At 43.9% G+C, this 23,586-nt stretch overlaps 2 protein-coding genes across 2 annotated transcripts; both read right to left on the bottom strand.

Moving 5' to 3' along the window:
• Positions 1 to 1,623: 1,623 nt before the first annotated feature.
• LOC131344257 (PR domain zinc finger protein 1-like) lies at positions 1,624 to 7,405 on the bottom strand. The gene is made up of 5 exons (XM_058376382.1): positions 7,236 to 7,405; positions 6,458 to 6,710; positions 3,770 to 4,632; positions 3,551 to 3,679; positions 1,624 to 3,040 (listed from the first exon to the last, which is right to left on the bottom strand). Exons 1-5 carry the CDS (start codon positions 7,260 to 7,262, stop codon positions 2,534 to 2,536), a joined length of 1,779 nt encoding a protein of 592 aa, XP_058232365.1. The 5' UTR covers positions 7,263 to 7,405; the 3' UTR covers positions 1,624 to 2,533.
• A 775-nt stretch (positions 7,406 to 8,180) lies between these two features.
• Positions 8,181 to 13,560, bottom strand: LOC131364587 (PR domain zinc finger protein 1-like). Its single transcript, XM_058407779.1, has 3 exons — positions 13,141 to 13,560; positions 12,068 to 12,334; positions 8,181 to 8,435 (listed from the first exon to the last, which is right to left on the bottom strand). Exons 2-3 carry the CDS (start codon positions 12,236 to 12,238, stop codon positions 8,181 to 8,183), a joined length of 426 nt encoding a protein of 141 aa, XP_058263762.1. The 5' UTR covers positions 12,239 to 12,334; positions 13,141 to 13,560.
• Positions 13,561 to 23,586: the final 10,026 nt, after the last annotated feature.

Genomic DNA, 23,586 nt, shown 5'->3' with positions numbered 1-23,586 from the left:
ACTGGAGACTTCTTCACCACATCACACACACACACACACACAACACTGACACTGGAGACTTCTTCACCACATCACACACACACACACTGATACACAGCACTGACACTGGAGACTCCTTAACCACATCATACACACACACACACACACACACACACAACACTGACACTGGAGACTTCTTCACCACATCACACACACACACACACACACAACACTGACACTGGAGACTCCTTAACCACATCATACATACACACACACACACAACACTGACACTGGAGACTTCTTCACCACATCACACACACACACACACACAACACTGACACTGGAGACTCCTTAACCACATCACACACACACACACACACACACACACACACAACACTGACACTGGAGACTCCTTAACCACATCACACACACACACACACACAACACTGACACTGGAGACTTCTTCACCACATCACACACACACACACAACACTGACACTGGAGACTCCTTCACCACATCACACACACTGATAAACACACACAACACTGACACTGGAGACTCCTTAACCACATCATACACACACACACACACAACACTGACACTGGAGACTCCTTCACCACATCACACACACTGATAAACACACACACACACACACTGATACACAGCACTGATACTGGAGACTCCTTCCACACATCATCATACACACACACACAAACTGATACACAACACTGACACTGGAGACTCCATTCACCACATCACACACACACACACACACACACACACACTGATACACACACACACACACTGATACACAGCACTGACACTGGAGACTCCATTCACCACATCACACACACACACACACACACACACTGATACACACACACACACACTGATACACAACACTGACACTGGAGACTCCATTCACCACATCACACACACACACACACACACACACACTGATACACACACACACACACTGATACACACACACACACACACTGATACACAGCACTGACACTGGAGACTTCTTCACCACATCATACACACACACACACACACACACACTGATACACAGCATTGACACTGGAGACTTCACCACATCACACACACACACACACTGCTTATCAACACACGTTTTTAAATCTGTTTGTAATTAGTGGAGCATCTAATGAACAAGTCCCTGTTGCTCTAGAAACGGTGAGGTATCAGAGTGAGGACATTAATATAAATGCTCTACTGTCAACACCTGATGACCAATCAGAGTCCAGAACTCATCATGGGGTCATATAAATGAATCCAGAAAAATCATTAGATTTACACACACACACACACACACACACACACACACACACACACACACCAAAAAGTGAGTAGAAGGCATGGTTTATTGTATTATTTATCAGGTTTTTGAATAGTCTTCTCCTCTGGGCAAATAACAAATTTAAAAAAAATATGGTCAGACTGGAATTTTACATTACTAAATATTTTTTAGAGAGAGAGAAAGAGAGAGAGAGAGAAATAAAAGAGAGAGAGAGAGTGAGAGAGAGAGAGATAAAAGAGAGAGAGAGAGAGAGAGTAAAATTTTAGTGCTGCGAGAGAAAAATCAGACACTGAATTTTGAGAAGAAATATATTTAATGTGCTACATTACAAAAGTTCAGTGAAAATAAACTCTGACATATAAAGTATCAACATCAAAAAAAATATTACTGAACAAAACTATACACAAATCCTACATAAAAAAAACAAACAAACAACGAAAATCAGTAAACGAATTCTTGTCATGGCTACATAACAGAAACCGTGCACGTGGAACAAGATCCTGCTTTTTCCACTGCTAATGTTCAATAAATTAATACAGTAATAAATTACACCCCATGTGTCCTGAGATTAATAACAACTTCTTCACTTCCTGCTGTCCTTTTTCCGTGCTCGAAAAAATACACCGGAGATTCAGTTCAGTGTTGGACAGGTGAATTACTCGGTAAGACAGACAGCAACAAAAATGGGACTTCTCTAATGAATAAATAATAAACTGCTAGTTGACTTCTCTTTAGCAAAGTAAGATCTAAAGCGATTGCCAACCAAACGTTGCATAACTATTGCAGAATTTCTTATACCTCGAGTTTCAGCACGGCTGCTGAGAAACGGCTCGGAAAACATTCACACTACAAACCCCTGATATATTTTGTTAACAATTCCATACCCTGATTGACAAAAAAACAACTCTATATTATTTTCCAAACAATAGCAACAACAATGTAGAAAAACAACATTTTTATACATTTCTAAAACCAAATACAAATATTACTGAGAGTAATAAATTAAAATGAACTCAGAAACACACGAAACAACACAATAACAAAATAAAAAAAGATGTAACCGATCACCTCGGCTCTCCGCCGAAGACCAGAAGGCTTAAGTGCAATTATTAAGTCTTTGGAAATGCTGTTAATGTATTTGGTGCTGCTTGGATTTGGTTTTGTCTCGCCCTCTCAGGATTTTTTAATTTATATTTTTGGTAGAGACTATTATGCACGCTCGCTTTTCTTCCTCATTGTACTCTGGCTTCACCCCCGAAGCACACCACGCTGGCCCTCTCCTGCCATTTTCCCGGTCCTGGGGTCTTCGGCAGGACCGAGTCCGATGTTTTGAAGTGGCTGGGTTTGGGTCGATCTTCCAGCTCCAGCCACTTCTCCAGAGCAGCATCGACTTCACTCTCCGACGAATTCTCTGGCAGAGCTTCAGCCTCGGCGCTGACATCGAACCTCTCAAGGATCTCGGCGGCGTACTTCAGCTCGCTACTTTCAGGCCGGGAATTGGTGGCGCAACACCCCGAGTGACGGTGCAGCCTGAGGGAAAAGTGATGGAGGAAGCCACGGTGACACAACGGGCAGCAGTGCGGTCGCTCGCTCGAGCTGTGCATGCGGCGGTGCAGCTTCAGGTGGATGTACTGCGTGAACTTGGTGCTACACACTTTGCACTGGTAGGGCTTCTCTCCCGAGTGCAAGCGCAGGTGCGTCTTCAGGTTGCTGGTGCTGCTAAAGCGCTTCTGGCACACCTGTAGGACGGTCAACAAAAGCCGTGTTTGTTATTTAACCCAGACCTATTGTGCAAGTCAGGTCAGAAAGCAAAAGCTGCAGCAAAACAGGAGAAAATCAAAAGCTTTATGACAATGGTCTCTTTATTTCGCCTTGGAATGCAGGTGGCAAGTCAGACATGTTCATTTCACCTGCACTCGGCTGTTTTCTTGGCCGAGAGGGTGCGTCATGTCTGAGATATAAAAAGAACTCGGGTTGACGCCACTGTCACACCCTTTTGGGATTAATGTACAACAAAGTCAAGGCTTTCTTTAAAGGCTGCTTAAGGACTAGGTGAAAGTACCTGCGGATAAACAATGCCTCGGGTGTGTGTCATCGTGTGTGACTGAAACACACCAACGTTTCTGTTCCTCTGGTTTTTGTTTTTGTTTTTTATGGCTTTATAAACTTTCTTTTAAAACAATCCCTCATTACTCAGTTACAAATGATACTGTCCATTAACTTGTAATTTTTTTTTAAGTCAGCCTCACCTGGCACTCATGAGGTTTCTCTCCGGTGTGGACGAGATGGTGTTTCTGTAGGTGTGCCAGCTGGGTGAAGCACTTCTTGCACAGTGGACACTGAAATGGCCTCTCTCCATTGTGCACCCTCAAGTGCACCTGCAAGAGATGTGTTGATTAGAACCTTCTAGAACCTCATTAAAGTTACAACCCCTTCGACCCGCCGAAAAGAACATCTGCATCACACACCTTTAAGTTGGACAGCTGGCCGAAGGTCTTGAAGCAGACGTTGCACTCGTACTTGATCTTTCCGTTCTGTTTCTTTAGTGGGTACGGCAGAGACTTGTACCCTTGACTCTGCGGTGACATCGAAGATGATGATGGTGTAAGAGATCTGGACTTTGGTGTAGCAGCCAGACTGAGGTTGATCGCCTCCTCGCACAGATGCTCAGACCCCGGGTAGTGCTTGATGATGGGGGAGAGTTCAGGGGTTGCTGGGGCACCCTGGGGAGGTGACGTGTGTGTGGGCTGCCCTTCCAGACTGGTATGAGGATGTAGGGCAGGAGAAGGATGGTTAACAGAAAGCAGGCCTGGCTGAGTCATGGCTGAAAAGGGCAAGGCTTCTCTTGCCAGCATATTGCTGTAGGGGAATGATCCTCTGGGAGGTGGCATAGACGCAATGGAAGGTGTAGTATATGGGCTTAGAAGAAGGGGATAATGAGTGTCAAAAGGAGACAAAAAAGGGTAGGTGTGCGTCAGAGCAGGGTATCGTGTCAAGTCTTCCCTGGGGCCGTAATAGCTCTGGGGATACAGCGGAAGGTCCCGCTCGGGGCATGACTGGGAAACGAGCTGAGGATGTGATTTGTGTGCACTGTCCTGAGGAACGCTCAAGTGCCGATCTGGAGTGCTGGGTGGTGTGTCCTGCTCAATGGCTTCCACATCAATCTTCTCCTCAGCCTCCTCAACCTCCTCAGCCTTGTCCTTTCCTTCCTTTGTGACCTCCTCCTGACTGTGTAGGCTGTAATGGTGCGACGCCTGCTTGGGATGGCAGGTCCACTGAGGTAGGCAGTGCTTCTGGAGGTCAGCTTCAATCACATCACCACCAAAGTGCTCTATGATGGAGCAAGGAAGAAGAAGATCAGAGGCACAGCAACAAACAACACGGCCTTCACACACCTACTCATCATCTTCTCTCTCGTGGCCTCACTTATGGTAAACGGCAGACGTTTCGGTTTTGGTTTGACGAGAGGAGATATATCGCAACAGTTTCTTTCTGATGTAGAGTCAGTACAGCTATCACGCATCACCTTGATTACTAGTGTGTGGGAGTTCACGGGTGTGCACAACTGACTGCGTGTGCGTTTCAGTAGGCGTGTGTGTATGAGAACACAGAAGCCAAGCGTAGCAGTCATACTTCTCGGTCAGAAACTGTGCTGACTCACCACGTCAGCAGATGTCTTTAACCACAGGAAAAAAATCCTTTATCACAAACTCAGCACCAGCATTTGCTGACACATTTGACTAGGAACTAAAATGACGGTGAAAACCGCACAATCCCATCCACACTGAGCAGGTAAACAGAAAACCACCAAGCCTCAAACGTGTGACTCAAAAAACTGCCAAATCATGGAGTGTGGCCTCATCATCAACTCTCTCTCACAGAGAGGGAAGGAGATTACAAAAACAGATTATTGCCTTTGCGGTCGAGGCCCGCTTCCTCAAACCCAGTGTGAACAAATCCTTTACGGGCAGAGTACATTATCAGATAGGAAAGTGAAAATGGTCAACCAGACAGAGTTACCAAACACAACGAGAATCAAAAAACTACAGCATGTTTCAACATTTGGAAACAAAAAAAAACAATCTGCATGTTCTGGTGTAACAAATATTTTCACATCTAATTGATGACCACTGCTTTAGGAATTCCCTGAAAATTTCTAACATAGCAATCAAGCGTTCACATGTTCACATGCCGAGCCAGATGACCTGAAAAAATTCCAGCCCATTAACCCATTAACCCATTCAGCCATTAACCCTGCCACATGTTGTGTTTCATCATCTGTCAAGCTCTTCACAGTACTACAGGAAGAAAAAAAAAAGCGGTGCATGTAAGTGAGAAGCTGTTTATTTTTATTACTCATTAGACTTCTCTGAATCTCAATTCAGGAAGTAAAAGTCGTAAACCAACCGGCATGACGCGAGGCTTTTCAGAGAAAGAAGCTTTGAGGAAAGCCAAACAAAGCTTGATGGGAGAAGCTTCCTGGACGGGGATGTTCCAACAATTAGACGCAATTGTGTGACGACAGAAAGAGAGAGAGAGAGAGAGAGAGAGAGAGAGAGAGAGTCATCGGTTCAAAGTCACACTGTAGGCTTGTCGGTGTGTACGCACAATAATAAATATGTGTGTACAATACACACACGCACTCTCTTTCTCTTTCTGTCTGAGTAGTGAATAGAGCAGGAAACAGTCACACTAAAGGCCATTGTCTGGCAGGATGTCTCAATGTGAGAAAGACACTCTTTCAAGGTTTCACCCATTTACACACTTTCATTTACAAATTTTTTTTTAATAACACCAAAAAGACAACTACGTTAGAAACAATGGATATGTCGTGAATTTGTGTGAAGTCATTTGTCATCTGTTAGAAGTAGACAAGGATGAGATGAGCGCTGCACTTGCCTGCAAGGTGACCTGCTAATGAACCCTTACACACACACACACACACACTCAGCTGATATAGAGATAGTCCCAACAATAGCTGATGGAAAAACTGACCAGACGAAGCATGCTGGACATCACAGAGAAAGCATGTTATAAAAAGAAAAATGAACCAAAACCAGCGGCCTACAGAACCCCTTAAAGCGGAAGACGAATCCTACAAAACGACGAGAATACAGCAGATTGAAATGTCCTGGACAGCAGGGATCTGTACTCACTGGTCTTCACGCCGTCTGTTTGCTTGTCGGTGAGTCCACACAGCCTCTTGGTGAACTCCTGGCTGTACCACACCAGCAGCTCGTGCTGAGGCTCCACAGGCCTGATGGTGTAGAAGAAGACATCGTGTCCGTTCTGACAGGCCACCAGGTTCTGCTCGGCCGGGGAACGTGCTGGGTTTACGAAACGCATCCAGTTGCTGCGCTGCACGTCGTATCCATCAATGAAGTGGTGAAGCTGCCCGCTGGAATAAATCTGAAAGCCAAGAGTGAGAACGTCAGTACTGCGAGTGGGAATAAACCAAACCAAAAAAACTAAACAAAACGCAGAAATAGAGCTTTTTGATTAATAGCGTCCTTCCACTTGAAATAACATCGAGATGATCGATAGTATAAATATAGATATAGTACAAAATATTTAATATCTAAAATAGACATAAAATCAAAAACCTGAATATAACAGCTAACAGAATAATTTAATATAACAGATTAACAGAGAAGTAAAAAAAAACAATCTCAGCAATTTAAACACAAAACATTTTTAAAAAAAGAAACAAAAATATTAAAATATAAATAAAAAAGAAAACAGCTCCAACAGAAAGGAGACAGTTCTCAAGAGTCTGAGGTGAAAAGACTGATTCAATTAAAATCAAGAATTTCACTTCATCACTCCATAGCTCCAGACCTTACACCAAGCACAAATACAGCCATCGATCCTGTGTGTGTGTGTGTGTGTGTGTGTGTGTAGAAATCAGTGAAGTGGAATAGTATGTTTATTCACCTCTGCCATGTACGGCGTGCTCTTCATGCCCGTTCCTTCTTTCAGCTTTTCTTTCTGAACGCTCAAGTGTGTGTGAGCGCGACTATCTGTCTAGCAGAGTGAGAGTGAGAGTGTGTGTGTGTGTGTGTGCGCATGTGTTTCTCTATCTGTCAGTGGTGTCAAAATCTCCACTCACACCTTTAAAAAAAGGCAAACCAGGGGGCGGAGACAAGAACACAACAATAGGCTTCTCCGCCTCTCTCTCTGTGTGTGTGTGTGTGTGTGTGTGTGTGCCCGCAGAGTAAGTGTGCCGATAAATAATCATGAAACTTCATTGAGATTTCCACACAGTTCTTACACACTTATAGACACACACACACACAGACACACACACCTGAGTAAGTACACGAAGCAGGAGCCGTAAGTGAACAGGAAGTTTAGACGGAATTTACAGGAAATGAGGGACGGAAAGGGCACTGGCTAGCCCTAAGGGGACTAAGTCAGAATTGGAAAACCCAGAGTGGCTCATACTCCCCTCATACACACACACACACACACACACGCACGGACACATAGACACACGCTCACACACACACTAACACACACGTGCATAAGAGAAGACAGATAGTTCATGGTAACAGATAAAAGGAAAGCAATACTGTAAAGTTCTATCAAAATGAAAGTGCTGTACATGCACAGTGTAAGAGGTGTAAATCTTTCACTCACACACACACACTTTCCTTCTACGAGCTCTGGTGTGTCTGCATGCATGTTGTGATATTAAGTGTTTTGCGGTCAGTGTTTTCACACCTGTTTGAGGACCCGGACTTGTGCAGCGTTTTTCTCTCACAGCTGTGAAAGCCAACCCGAACCCTGCACTCACACGGATAAGATTGCTGTGAAAGTTCCTCTGTATTTTCCAGCTAAGCCCAGAGGAGTGTGTTCCTCTGCCTTTGAACTGTGCGCTTAAGCGCGTGCGGGCGCTTCCTCAGAAATTCCATCCTGAACAAGTTTAGCTGCATTGTTCCCGCTGTGAGTGTGCGTAAACAATCGGCTCGGTTGCCAGGAGTACTTGCAGTCTAAAAGAATGGTTTCACTCACCCTCCAAAAATATTTCCTGTTGGCATGGGGTGGCACCGCGTCTTTGGCGTAAATGTTACCCTGCAGGGGGCCGAAGCGTGTGCCCTGGGGGAGGAACTCCTTGCTGAAAACACCCGTGACCTGCAGAAAACAGTTACTCCGTCAGAACATCAAGCTCATTCCAGATGTTCAACACCGCACTGGAACAGACACACAGCCTCACAGCTCCAGGGTCCTGCTTCAGTCCACATGTGCTTTGTCCAGGAGAGAGAGAGAGAGATATGGGGGAGACAGAGAGAGAGAAAGAGAGAGAGAGAAAGAGAGAGAGACGGGGGAGAGAGAGAGAGAGAAAGAGAGAGATAGAGAGAGAGAGAGAGAGAGAGAGAGAGAGAGAGAGACGGGGGGGGAGAGGTGGGGAGAGAGGGAGAGAGAGAGAGATATGGGGGAGACAGAGAGAGAGAAAGAGAGAGAGAGAGAGAGAGAGAGAGAGAGAAAGAGAGAGAGAGAGATGGGGGAGAGAGAGAGAGAAAACGTGCCAGAGACATTGTTATATGCAAACCCTGTAACCCTGAACACCTATGAAACAAGTTAGCTCCTGTTGTCACTTACTCACTTGCGTTATAGCAGCTATAAACACTCGTTCCCTCATCAGTCTCTCTTTATTCTCTCATTTTTAGTTCATAAATAAACGCAGCTTTAAAGCACAGCTGACCTGAAGACAGAACTGAATCACATTGCAATGGATTTGTAACCCATCCCACTGGTATTCCTTTCTCATGCCCAGAGTTCCCAGTATAAGCTCTGCATTGCCTCCACCCTATCCAGGATAAAGTGAATGAGTGAGTAAATCACATTCAGCCAGACATAAACCTAATCATATCGATGCTGAAATGAATCGTATCAGTACTGTACTGAATCGGAGCGGTGCTGAATCAAATCGAAGTACTGAACTGAATCATCCCTCATCAGTAAATGAATCAAAGCTTATTGAATCTTTACCTGCTCATCAGCACACCTGTCATATACCACAGATCTCACACCTACTAATCATTCATGACCTCTGAACAGGAACTTATCTGCGTGAAAGTCGAGTGAGTTCAGGTGACCGTCCACTTTCTGCTCTACTGACCCACTAACCCCAAGTGAGTGAGGTCACAAACTCGCTATCACCTGATTGGCTAAAAACAGCATAACAGACACTCACTCCTCAGCGCTCAGTATAATCATCACAAATGTTTCTGAATATTGTTGCTCACTCTGCGTTAGCTTTCGGAAGTTGATGCCTAAATAGGCAGAAAAGAGAAGTGGAAATGCTTAAGATCAGGTTAGAGCTCAGAAAGACGAGGTGGAAGGAGAAAATCGTTAAAAAAAAAACAGGAACGGTCAGAGGCAGGAGATGGGAAATGAGAGCAGAAGTGACAGCAGAATTGTTCATGGTTATTCTTGCATAACTAATCGGTCAGTTGGTTGTGAGTGAGCTCTGGGGGGCTGGTTTTCAGTTGGTGGTTGGTTTGGGGTCTGGACGAGAACGAGGTCCAGCTTGGTTGCAGGATCAGTAGAAATGTGTAAACATGTTGAACACACAGTCTTCTTCCAAGAACTACTCTTAATCATTAAGGCTTAACCTAATTCCTGTTTATGTGTGTGTGTGTGTGTGTGTGTGTGTGTGTGTGAACCATGAAGGAACCCAAGTTGGTCAGAAAAGTTAAGCAGGTACTTGTGCACCATCTCCCCCTGTCACGCATACATTATAACCAAATACACTGAAAGATTCCTCGGTTTTATCCGTTAAAGCTTTTCATAAAGGTACTTTTCCATGTTTCTGACAACTATGTATAGCGTGTATACCTTTAAAAACAACCAATCAGACCTTTAAAGACCACTGATGTACATTTTTACCCTTTTAAACGTACACCACATGCACTTTCACGGCTAAATATCCATACTAAAGGTAGAAAAGATGTCACTGCTTTAACGGTACAGCAGTTTGGTACCTGTATCTGAGAACGCATGCAGAACTAGAACAGAGAGCTTCCATGTCACTAATATGCTATAAAGAACCATAAGGAGCCTCTTTTTCTTTTTCCCAGCCTAAAGAAGACCAGTTAGGTTCTACGATTTGGAAAAAAAACATGTCTAGAACTAGAAAAGCCAACATGAAAACATAGTGAGTTAGTGACACTTCAGGGGCTGTCCAGGAATCGGGAGGCTCAGAGGATTGTGGGATTTCCAGGAAGAAGTTCAAAGTCTTCACCAGCACCCGAGTGACACTTTCACAGAACAGTTCAGGAGGGAAACCACTAGAGGAAAACGGTCTGCTTTCGGACGGGAAGTGTGAAGCCTGACGTGACGGCTTTATGAATTACCGTCAAAGCATTTTTGTGAAAACGTAAAAAGTGAGCATCTTTTTAATCAGGTTTCACTTACTCGTTCTGCCCTGAGGCCTGGGAAGGTTTGTGAGTCAGAAAAGGAAAAAGAAAAAGAAAAATGGAAACAAGACATGAAAGTGGGCGGGTTAAAGGACTATTTCATGTTCTTAATAATAATAATCATCATCATCATCATCATTTTTATTTATTCAGCATTTTTAATTTTCGCTCTGAAACTTTCATGAACAGAAAGAAGTTAGAATTGTCGCTCTGTGTGTGTGTGTGTGTGTGTGTGTGTGCAGATGTGTGTGCTCTAGCAGGTTTTTATATCATGGTGAGGACCCCACCAGGATAGGAATGTCTGACTGGTTTGACTGGTCCCCACTATAACAGTGAAGGTCCTTACAGGGATAGTAAGATAAATTGTGTGTGTGTGTGTGTGTGTGTGCGTGCATTTTTTTTCCCTGCCAGACTTCACACCCTGACCGAACCAAAGACCACAAATTCACACCATTTGCATGGCAACATCAAAAAATAGCTGAGGACAGAGAGAGAGGAACAGTCTGTCTATCTGTTTAAAAAAATAGCAGTGATGACAGAGAGTGAGCATGCGTGAGAGATAGTGTGAGATAGAGATAAAAAGCAAGAGAGAGTGTGTTGGAGAGAGAGAGTGCATGGAGGAGGAAGGAAGAGAAGACAACCGCAGCAAAGAGTGAAAAAGAAACACACACACACACACACACACACACACACACACACACACACTGGCTGATAGAGCGAAAGTAATCCAGCAACGCTAATCTGCTTCACATCACAACAGCAATCATAATGAGCTGAGCAGATAACACAGGTAACCATGAGCTTCTCATCAGCTTAGGAGCCCACACACACACACACACATACACACACACACGCGCACACACACACACACACACACAGTCCAAAGGCCATGTGTTGACACACTCATCTTTCTCAGCAGGCGATACAGAGAATGAAAAGAGAGGTGGGATGTGAATTAATAGTGAAACTTAAAAGAGTAGGAGAGAGTGAGAATAGAAAAGACAGGGTGTGTGTGTGTGTGTGTGTGTGTGTGTGTGTGTGTGTGAATTGGTGCGATAAAGATGAATCAGTGGCCATGTCACCTGTCAGGTTAGTTTCTCTGATTCTTGACTAAATGAAACCAACACACACACACACACACACACACACACACCAGCACCAAGCCTCTCTTTGACTTATCATTGGTGAATGCTATGAGTTATGAGGTCACAGATTAATTTCTCTGACATAGCACAGGTTTAGCTAACACATGGTGGTTTCCATAGCAACAGCTCATTACCATCAGTGCACTCTTTACTATAGTGAAGTTCAGGAGATCTTTGGCACAGAGGAGGCTGCCCTCACCTCGTTGTCAGAGTCGTACTGGAAGGTGAGGTTATGTGGGATGGAGGTCATGGCTCTGGGCAGGTGGAAGTCAGGTTCAGAGGGCTGGTCGTGGACCAGGTGGGTGCAGTTGAAAGCAAAATCCACTTCACACCAGTCGCTCACGCTCCTTACACACGACCCCTGCCTCATCTCGTCTTCTGATTCCTGACTCTAAGCTGGGGTTGGATCGCTCGGTTCTTCTTCACTCTGTGGAGGTTCTTCTTTTAGCTTTCTGTGATAAAAATCCTAAAAAAAGGGCAAAGAAGGTTATGTTTCATTAAAGAATTTCATTTTTTTTTATATCACGAGCAAGGCTCAGATTGTAAATAAATCACCTGAACCCGATCACAGGAAATACAGAAAACATTCCAGTAAAGTGCACCAGAATTACCAAATCCTGCTCCTGTGGAATTCCGTGACTTTGTGTTTGAGTGTAATAATTATTTCTACAGCTGAAGTTGTTAATGTGGAGGAATTTGGTGGGTTTGGTCCGTGACTAACTCCTTTTATAAACACTGAATTTCATTTAAAAAAGGTTCTCGAAAGAGTGAAGACCCGTTACAGGCTGAAGTGAGCTCAGCTTTAGCGAATCCCAGCTAGATCTGAAATCCAGGAGAAATGCGGTGGGTCACAGTAACAGAGGATTGGTGGAATCTGGTTTGTTAGCGTAGTGTTTCCATGTTCTAATGAACACGAAGCTGTTAGACTACACACTTGCGTTCCGCCTCATTCTTCAGCCTGGCAATTAGAAAGGGTGAGGACAAACATAGCAGAAGGCAGATAAACTCCTTCATGAATCACAAGGAAAGGATCTGAATGGAGGGAAATTTTCCTGGGCACTGAGCAGTCCAGAAGATCTGGTTAAATATAGCCGTGACTCTGACTTGTGACCATCATGTGGTTGTCTTATTTGTGTTAGTCATCTTCACAATCATGTTTTTACACTTTCAATCTAATGACCTTGTGCTAAAAAAAAAAGTAAAAGTTATTCTGCTATGACAAATCTGTTTTTCATCCATCCATCCATCCATTCACTGGTACATTCCACTTACTTGACACTCATGTAGTTGCTCAAGCTACATTCCGTTATTATTATTATTATTATTACGCCATCCCTCGTTCATCTCTGTCCTCCAGTCGCAAACACATCCTCAATCTTTTCTTCACTTCCCAAATCCAATTCCTTTCAAGTTGTTTTTTGTTTTTTCTTCCCCTCCCTCTCCCACAGTAACTGTCAGCATGTCGCTCGTGCCAGGCTTTTGAGCTCCCGTGAGCATCCAATCGAGAAATCCTGGTGGTCACGTGACCCTCGGGATTAGTCTGGAGAGATCCGATTGGGACGACGGCCACGCCAGCTTAAGCGGAACGCTTCTCAGACGATGTGAACGTCAGTTCAGAAAGAAAGCAGATGGCGTCCCAGGGCCGTGACATCACATCACCTCCGTACTCTTAACGAGCGACGTGACCCCCTCTCAGCCTTCAAACACTACACAAGGCCACAGACTCCTCATCTGACCTACATCAGGAAAACCTGGAGCAGCAGGTGGAAGAGGAGATCTGCCTGCAGGACGTCCCGACACGCTGCTCTCTCTCACGCCTCACTGCACGTCACAAACAGAAAGTAAAATAAAGAGGTGAAGCACAATGCGGGAGTCAGTTGTGATAAAAATCACCTCCAACTTTCTCCAGCAGGATCTGTTTTAAACTAAACCATAATGCCACAGCTTCAAGCAGCTAAAATCACTGTAAAACATATTCAAATGCAAAACAATGTGAGCAGGAGCATCACAGGAGCATCACAGGAGCATCACAGGAGAATCTCTGCACCTATTCTCATTTAAAAAAAACAAAAAAAAAACAGGATTTTTAACTATACAGCAAAAAGCTGTGGATCAGATATGACAGGAAACTGGTGGGATATCCGATCCAGATCCTGTAACAATCCAAAAGATTGGTATTGGATTAGAACTGAATCTTTAGAACAGGAAATGTTTACACCATTTTATTTCACTTTACATGGCTTTCATTTTCATTTATTTAATTTTTCACATGATAATTTAGTATAAATATTATATATTATGTTGTATTCATATTAATTTCCTAATATTGATGATATATAGTTTATTTATAGCTCTTAAGTGATTTCTGTGTGCTTATAAAAATCATTTGAAAGTTGAAAAATCAACTTGTAAACAAGGCTTAGACGTTCCTACACAACCAGCACAACGCAGCACAACATCTATACGGCTGAAGTCGGGGTGTGACATTGGTGTGAATGTTGATCACACTGCCTTGGTGTGAGTGGTGGTGTATTTTTGTTTTGTTTTGATTTGTTTTAAAGCTAACTAATCTAATTAATCACCGACTGAAAATGTCTCTGTGGAATGAAGTTTAATTTCCTTGGAGGAACGCTAACACGCTTGTCCAGTTCAAGTTCAATGTAGAGCACAGAAGCTGCAGCGACGAGACAGAGTGACAGATTTACTGTAAATATCAACAGCATTAAATGTGTGTGTGTGGGGGGGGGGGCTTTTTTTTAAAGTGTTTTTATGTTTACACTCAGGTTTCTCACTCATGACACGAACACAGCTTTTACATTCAGTCATGTATAAAGACATACTGAATGTGTGTGTGTGTGTGTGTGTGTGTGTATGTGTGTGTGTGTATGTGTGTGTGTGTGCTCTAATCCGGTCTGTTCAGTGAAACGGTCAGTAAATTGGCTGCCATATGGCTCTGTGGCATGGCCGGTGTGTAGGAAGTGTGTCTCTCGTCCTGCTGTGCTAATTTCTATAATTATCAGACAGTCTGTGAGGAGGCTTAGGACCTCACAGCCGGACGAAGCTCAGCTGCTACCATGAGATCCAGAGAAGATTGAATCCTTCATTTTCAAGCTTTTTTAACTCAAGAGCTACAACAAACATGTTTAGTGCTTAACTGAAAACAGAGCATGACCGAAGGAAATAAATAGTGTAGAAGTACAGAAACTATGAGTGTTTTTAGATTATAGGCCGGTTTAGTTCAACGTCTCGGGTCAGTCAGTGAATAAAGTGTAATAAATCAGACTGAATTATCGGTGTTTATATCACATCATTTTCAACTTTCTATTTCCCAGTTTTATATGGAAATGCAGTTTAAAAAGAATTGATGAACCTTTCGGCTTTTTAGATCAAGTTTCTGGAGACATGACGAACAAAGTCATGAACAAATGTTCAAAAAAAAAATCACCACAAACTATTCTACATGTGTTTACATGTGGTAGTCCTGTTTTCACTGAATCTCTTCATACTTTCCATCACGTCCTAATCGGCTGTTCAGTCAAACACATCAGTTCCACCCGCAGACTTCACCTTGCCTTCACGTCCCTGAACCGGCTCTTACTATAAAACACCCATAACCTATTAGAGTCACTGTGAGAGAAAATGAAGGAATGAATGTGCGGTGTGAATCTGCTGGCTGACGAAGTCACAATCGAGAGATTATTCTGAATTAAGTCTGAAATGTTTAAGAAGAGATGCAGCAGATTGTCAGGGTGTGGTGCAAGCATTGATCTTACCTTGGAATACAGAAGGAGTTCAGTGGAAATACCTTAGAAGCATGAACAGCATGCACGCACATGCACACACACGCACACACACAAACACACACAAACACACACACACATACGCGCACACACAAACACACACATGCACACACACGCGCACACACAAACACACACACACATAAGCGCACACACAAACACACACATGCACACACGCGCACACACACAAACACACACGCACACACAAACACCCACACGCACACACACACAAACACACACGCACACACACAAACACACACACGCACACACACACACACGCACACACACACACACACATGCACACACACACACACACAAACACACACACACACACACATGCGCACACATACACATACATGCGCACACACGCACACTCACACACACAAACACATGCGCACACACGCACACTCACAAACACACACACGCACACACACACACACACACACGCACACGCGCACACACACAAACACACACACAAACACACACACGCGCACACACACAAACACACACACGCGCACACACACAAACACACACGCACACACAAACACACACACGCACACACACACAAACACACACGCACACACACAAACACACACACGCACACACACACACACGCACACACACACACACACACACATGCACACACACACACACACACACAAACACACACACACACACACGCACACAAACACACACACGCGCGCACACACACAAACACACACACAAACACACATGCACACACACGCACACACACAAACACACACACGCGCACACACACACACACACGCACACGCGCACACACACAAACACACACACAAACACACACACGCGCGCACACGCGCACACACACACATACGCGCACACACAAACACACACACACACACGCGCACACACAAACACACACGCACACACACGCGCACACACAAACACACACTCACACACACGCGCACACACAAACACACACGCACACACACACGCACACACAAACACACACACACATGCACACACACACACACAAACACACACACACACAAACACACACACACACACACACGCACACACTCTCCACACACAGAGGTCAGGGTTCCTCACGAGTTATTTGCAGAGGTTAAAGGTTAGTGGTAGCAGTTTGCTGATAAATTTCTACATGAAATCCTTTCTGAGGATTGAGTTTAACTGTAAAGTTTTTACTGATAGACAAATTGGAATCCTTCTGCTTCACTTCCATGATCATGCTTCAGGAAGCCCAGGCCTCAACCTGAGCCTGTTACTATCAACGGGGACTGTGTGAAGTTTGTCAAGACCTACAAGTACCTTGGAGTACAGCTGGATGAAAGAATGGACTGGACAGCCAACAGACGCTCTGTGTAGGAAAGGACAGAGCCGGCTGTACTTCCTAAGAAGGCTGGCTTCCTTTAACATCTGCAAAAAGCTGCTGCAGATGTTCTATCATACTGTTGTGGACAAGCTGGTGAGGAAGGCGGGCTCGATTGTAGGCTCAGAACTGGACAGCCTGACATCAGTGACAGAGAGGAGGACACTGAGCAGGCTCCTGTCCATCATGGACAATCCACTGCATCCACTGTACAACATCATCTCCAGACAGAGAAGCAGCTTCAGTGACCGGTTGGTGTCACTGCCCTGCTCCACTGACAGACTGAGGAGGTCGTTCCTCCCCCATGCCATGAGACTCTTTAATTCCACACGGGGTGGGAGGAGTCAGTGCTGACACTACTCTCTCTCTGTACTGGACTGTACTGGACTGTACAATAAAACACACACTACACACAATACACTCCGGTTTATACAGAACTCTCACTACACTCCGGTTTATACAGAACTCTCACTACACTCCGGTTTATACAGAACTCTCACTACACTCCGGTTTATACAGAACTCTCACTACACTCCGGTTTATACAGAACTCTCACTACACTCCGGTTTATACAGAACTCTCACTACACTCCGGTTTATACAGAACTCTCACTACACTCCGGTTTATACAGAACTCTCACTACACTCCGGTTTATACAGAACTCTCACTACACTCCGGTTTATACAGAACTCTCACTACACTCCGGTTTATACAGAACTCTCACTACACTCCGGTTTATACAGAACTCTCACTACACTCCGGTTTATACAGAACTCTCACTACACTCCGGTTTATACAGAACTCTCACTACACTCCGGTTTATACAGAACTCTCACTACACTCCGGTTTATACGGAACTCTCACTACACTCCGGTTTATACAGAACTCTCACTACACTCCGGTTTATACGGAACTCTCACTACACTCCGGTTTATACAGAACTCTCACTACACTCCGGTTTATACGGAACTCTCACTACACTCCGGTTTATACGGAACTCTCACTACACTCCGGTTTATACAGAACTCTCACTACACTCCGGTTTATACGGAACTCTCACTACACTCCGGTTTATACAGAACTCTCACTACACTCCAGTTTATACGGAACTCTCACTACACTCCGGTTTATACAGAACTCTCACTACACTCCGGTTTATACGGAACTCTCACTACACTCCGGTTTATACAGAACTCTCACTACACTCCAGTTTATACGGAACTCTCACTACACTCCGGTTTATACAGAACTCTCACTACACTCCGGTTTATACAGAACTCTCACTACACTCCGGTTTATACGGAACTCTCACTACACTCCGGTTTATACGGAACTCTCACTACACTCCGGTTTTATCTATCTATCTATCTATGCAGTTATCCAATCAGCCACTCATAAGGCAGTGGAGCAGCGCAGCTTCGGTTAACGTTCATATCATCCATCAGAGAAAAATCTTCATTTCTTTAATTTAACGGTGCGTGACTGTGTTTATGTTTAGATGCAGCTTTACAGCGCTCAGTAACGTGATGCCCCAAACATCAGCTTTTGTTTAAAAATGAAAGCGTTTCCAGCACCCGCATTCATCTTTGATGCTTTCAGCTTTCGTACCTCGACCAAGAATATTTTTGATATTTAGCAAAAAAAAAAAGAAAGGAAAAGAAATGGCATATAAGAGCTGGAAATCCCCAAACCCCGGCTCTGTACTCTTGGAAAAAACGGTTCCTCAAGGGTTCTTTGGATAATTAAGGTCTCTTTGTTTCCTTCTGAATCTCTCTCTTAAAGGGACTTTCCCGGGCCATCAAGCTGAAGAACCGTTTAAAGTTCTAGATTTATCTTTTTCCCCCGAGAAATTATGATTTTGGCTCACATGAACTTTTTGGGACGGGAACTGTTGTTATAAATGACCAAAAAATCCCTCATGTTATTTTAATATCCAGGGCCTTTAGTCATCCAGCTGGTTGAGGGATGAAGCAGGTGAAGGTCTCCTCCTTAGTCTGAAGGTCTCCTGATTGAGTGTAGAAACTACTTGTGAATAATTTCATTGGTCAGCATGTGTGTGGATTCATCCTGAGATGTGGGAAGGGTTTGAGCTCTACAGTGGTCTTGCTCCCTTAACACAGCTTCCTGGACCTTAATGTAGAGTCTGGAGGATTGAGGTGGTCAGTTCTCTGGGTCTTTTTGTAGCTGTACTTTTCTGTAAAATATCCATCAGCCCCGTCACTTTGTCTCACGACCACTCTTCCTCTTTTTTCTGACCTTGTTTTTCCGATCTTTTCCCCATGACACATTAAATGTTCACGCCCTTCAGCTGAGTCGACTGACCTGAATTTCTAATCCACATGACAATATTTGTCCTCTTTGGAGCTTGTTGCTTAGTTACTTTGAAATCTTATGTAAAGTATTTATCTGATATTAGACGTCTATTTTTCATCCCATAACAACCCTAACATGACACGAAACATAACACACAAGCATGTCAGATCAGCCTTGTTGTTTTTGAGGTTAAACCTGAACCCACTTCTGAAGAAGTTTCCATTCTGATGAAGCTATCTCTGGACCGACATTCATTTTCTCCAAAACTGAAAGCACAACCTGTGATTTAAATCTGGACAATCACAGTCTGGAACCTGTCCCACTTTCTAATTGCTGCACAAACAAACCATCCACTGATTCTTTATCAAATACCAAAACAGACACATTTTTTACTTTAAGATTGCATCTCAAAGCCATCCTCTTGCCTTTGTCTTCTTGTCTTCGGAGTCGTCCACAAAATGATGTAATTACTGGAGAGTGACGCATAAAGAAAACATCTGGAGAGGAGAGCAGTGGCCATGTCTGTGCTTAAAGTGGATTAAAGATGACGGTGAAGAAATTCTGCTACTGGACATCTGTGCTGAGCAAACAGTTGTGGAATTGAGCACATCAACAAATAGCCAGTAATCATCTTTATTTCAAATCAAAGAAAGTGCTTTTTGCTGCTGGTTTCATTTGAGATTAATGATTCAGCTCTGCAGAAAAGACCTCGTGAACCTACAGCCTCGGCATGGAGCCTCAATACGACTTCAGATGTTTAAGACGTGTGCAAACTGTAACAACAACAACGACGTTGTGAAGCTTTTAAGGTCACCGCTGGCTTCAGGCCAAGTTTCAATAAATGAAGAAATGAAAATAAATGCCCAGTATGAAGGCCTCCGCCTCAAACCGGTGCCGGCATCTCAGCCAGCCGAGCGTGAAGCACACCTGAGCTGAAATCTGAGCTCATAGAGGATGAGTAACTGAAAATCTTTGAGTGATGGATGGTGCGATGGTATTGAGTTACTGCCACCACACCAAGTATTATTTTAATAAAGATTATTTTCCGATAACCGCACATCCTCAGAGATACCATTTTATTCCAGTGATTACATTAATGCTGCTGAAAGTCTGTGAAATGAGTCACTTCCCAAAAACATACATGACAAGAACCTTTAAATAATAAAAAAAATGTTTAAAAAAGCACTTATTTCCTGTAAAGGTGTAAGCTCAGTGCTCAGGACTCTCTTGTCTTTCTTTCAGTCATGAGAAGTGTAAAGTGGTACGTGACTGCAGTGTGATTTTTCACCCTGAGGCACTTTAATTTGTCTGATGTGCAGAAGCTGGAAAAAGACTGACACCTCGCACGGGGCCAGGCTGAGCCTGATGACTCCTAAATTGGAGCCGAATAAACATTTAGAAGACGTGGCCGTAAATTTTGTTAAGATTCTGAGCCAAGATGATAATGAGAACTAAGTACACCATGTTGCTATGTGTGTTATTTTTTGGGGCCTGAGTCCAGGTTTCAGTCGCTTGATGTGCACAAGGGTAAGATGATTTGCTAACATTCATCTGAGTGAATTTCCTCCTCTGTCATTTTGAAAGACAGAGGTGTGAACTCTGTGGTTTTCGTCAGCGCTGTGTTCTCACTGGTTCCGTGTCTGTGTATAGCACTGGTCACTGCTAACGCACTTTCATAAAGACCTGTGAAGAGGAAAGGACCGCGTTAGCAGGACACGCAGTGAGACGGCACAGTTACAGTGGGACAGACCTAGCGTTAAACATAAGAAGTGGAATTTCTGATCATTGGTGGAGTGTGGGAAAGCTGTGCAGACAGATCGATTAATGCCAACCTGAGGATTTGAACTTTCTCACACTGCATGATGGCAGGCACTAGCAAGAGAGAGAGAGAGAGAGAGAGAAACGCTGCAGAGTGTTGACAAAAGCCACAGAGTTCACACCTCTGTCTCTGAAAACATCAACGAGAATATCTGCGTTTAACCAACTCAGCCTTAGCACATCATCCACCCTCAGTGTGGAATAAAAGCCTCAGTGGTCGGTGACCTCATGATCACTGCTCCTAAAAACAACTGTCTTAGTGCTATATACACAAACACTGCGTTTTATTCTGTCCTGGCTTTAACTCCTGCTTGTCCAGAACAAGCTGATCAGTGTGGCGTTTATCACCTGACAGCTCCACGGTCCCCCGGTTCTACCCTGACCTCGAGTTACTATCAGTGAGAAGCTTTATGAGCTTCCTCCGGCTTCTCTAGTTTCCTCCTACATTTGAAGTATGTACAGTGATGTTTATGAGTGCATGATGACCAACCAGCATCTCATCCATTCAGGTCTTCCAGTTCAGTGAACTCCAACTCCCAGAATGCACCACGCTTACAAACATGGCCACACCAGACTGCCCAGATTCCCCATTTCCCAGAACACTCACACACTGAACTTCTGATTACATTCACCTACTTCCTTTCTCACACTCACTCATGGCCTGTAGAGATTTTACTTTTAGTCACTGGCACACAGTGAAGGTACACAGTTCATGCTCATGTAATGACTGACGCTAGGGGCTGAAGTCTTTAGCCTCCTTGTTAGCGCGCCTGCCTCCCAATGCCGGAGACACAGGTTCAAGACCCACTTGGAGTGGGTGCGAGTAGGACCTGCGGGTGTTACACTCATAACTTTGGCTGTTAATGGGTTTTATTTCGTTCTAACATTAACTCATTAAAAAAAAGCATTAACTTCTCACCAGTGTCAATTGAATAAACGTATCACACGGTCATGTTTTTCCACAGCCCACAGCACCGTTAGCGTTCTTTCCTCTCCTGAAATTCCTTTAAGCAGGCCTGAGTCATGCACCATGATAAATTCTAACCCAACTGGTTTGTGTGGTTTTTACGAGCACTAATTACTTATTCATAATAAAGGTAAGATTACACATGCACCAAATTCCCAGAAAATGAATTACATTAGAAATAATTGCCTCAATGTTTCCAACCATTCTACATCAGTATTAGCAGTTCTATTGTTGTTAGGTTTTTTTCCATGAATGTGTCTTTATACATAAACCTAAATCCACTTTAATGACTAATTCAGACAAGATGTGTCTTCAGGGGTGTTAATCTGATCCTGCAGGGCTGTAACAGGTGGGATTGAGGATTTAAAAATAAAATCTGTCTGAGAGACGGGCCGGGATTTATTCCTAAATCCTTCTGATCAATAATAAGCATGCTGCTAATTAAACTAGAGCAGGAGGAAAGGGTAAGGGCAGAGAGAAAGAGAGAGACAGAGACAGAGAGATGGGGGAGGGTAAACGGAGACGTCTGAGTCAGAGGCGTCTAGACGAAGTGCTACACACCTGCAGAGCGGGGGGAGGGGGAGCGGCCACTGATAAGGGTGCTTTTTATTATTGCATCATACTCATGAATGAATAGTGATTACTGCATAACAGATATGGTCTATGTTATAATAAACTGACCTCATTTCTGACCTCATTTCCCTCCATCCTGCTCCTCCTTCTCTTCCTCATCCCCTCATTCCTGTTTCTCTCCATCACTGTGACCTAATTCTCTTAATCTAATCTGCAGTGTTGAGACCATCTTTTGGACAACAATCAACTCCGCTAATTGTCTAAATCCCCTCCGTCTTTAAGGATCTCACTCTCTCTCTCCCTGTCTTTCTCTCTCTCTCTTTCAGGAGGAAAACACCAGTCTTGTGTGATGTAACGATTTAATCGTTTCTACATGATGTTACGCTGCCATGAGGTCCAGTGACCTTTACTCCAATTTTATTATATTATGACTTTTACACATTGTGCACAGAAGCTCTGGAGAATCTCAGAGATCACTAGTACGAGTTATGGCTCTGAAATACGACAGCTTTCTTCTCTCCAGACGATGTATGGAATACGACGAGTGGAATACTTTGCTCAGGTGTTTTAAACACTAACATTAACACGGCATTCGACTAAAGGTCGGAACTCGCTTTCACCCTCAAATTCAAGGAATGGCTGCTGAAGAATCTGAGACAGATCGACTCGACTCCGAGTTCAGGACGTGATGTTAACCATCATGGCCTCTCAGGACATAGGCGGCAAGCACTGCGCCACTTCTTCTTCCCTTTAAAAGAGTTCTACTGTGTACAAACACTCACATTAGCTTTAGATGGATAGTGTACAGACTCTGACTCTACATCGAAATAAATATCACTCAGCACAGTTAGCTAGCTAGCTTGCTGCTAACAAAA

The sequence above is a fragment of the Hemibagrus wyckioides genome, linkage group LG02 (genome assembly GCF_019097595.1).
Source record: "Hemibagrus wyckioides isolate EC202008001 linkage group LG02, SWU_Hwy_1.0, whole genome shotgun sequence".
Classification (NCBI taxonomy): Eukaryota; Metazoa; Chordata; class Actinopteri; order Siluriformes; family Bagridae; genus Hemibagrus; species Hemibagrus wyckioides.
This window is presented reverse-complemented; position numbering and strand designations above follow the sequence as displayed.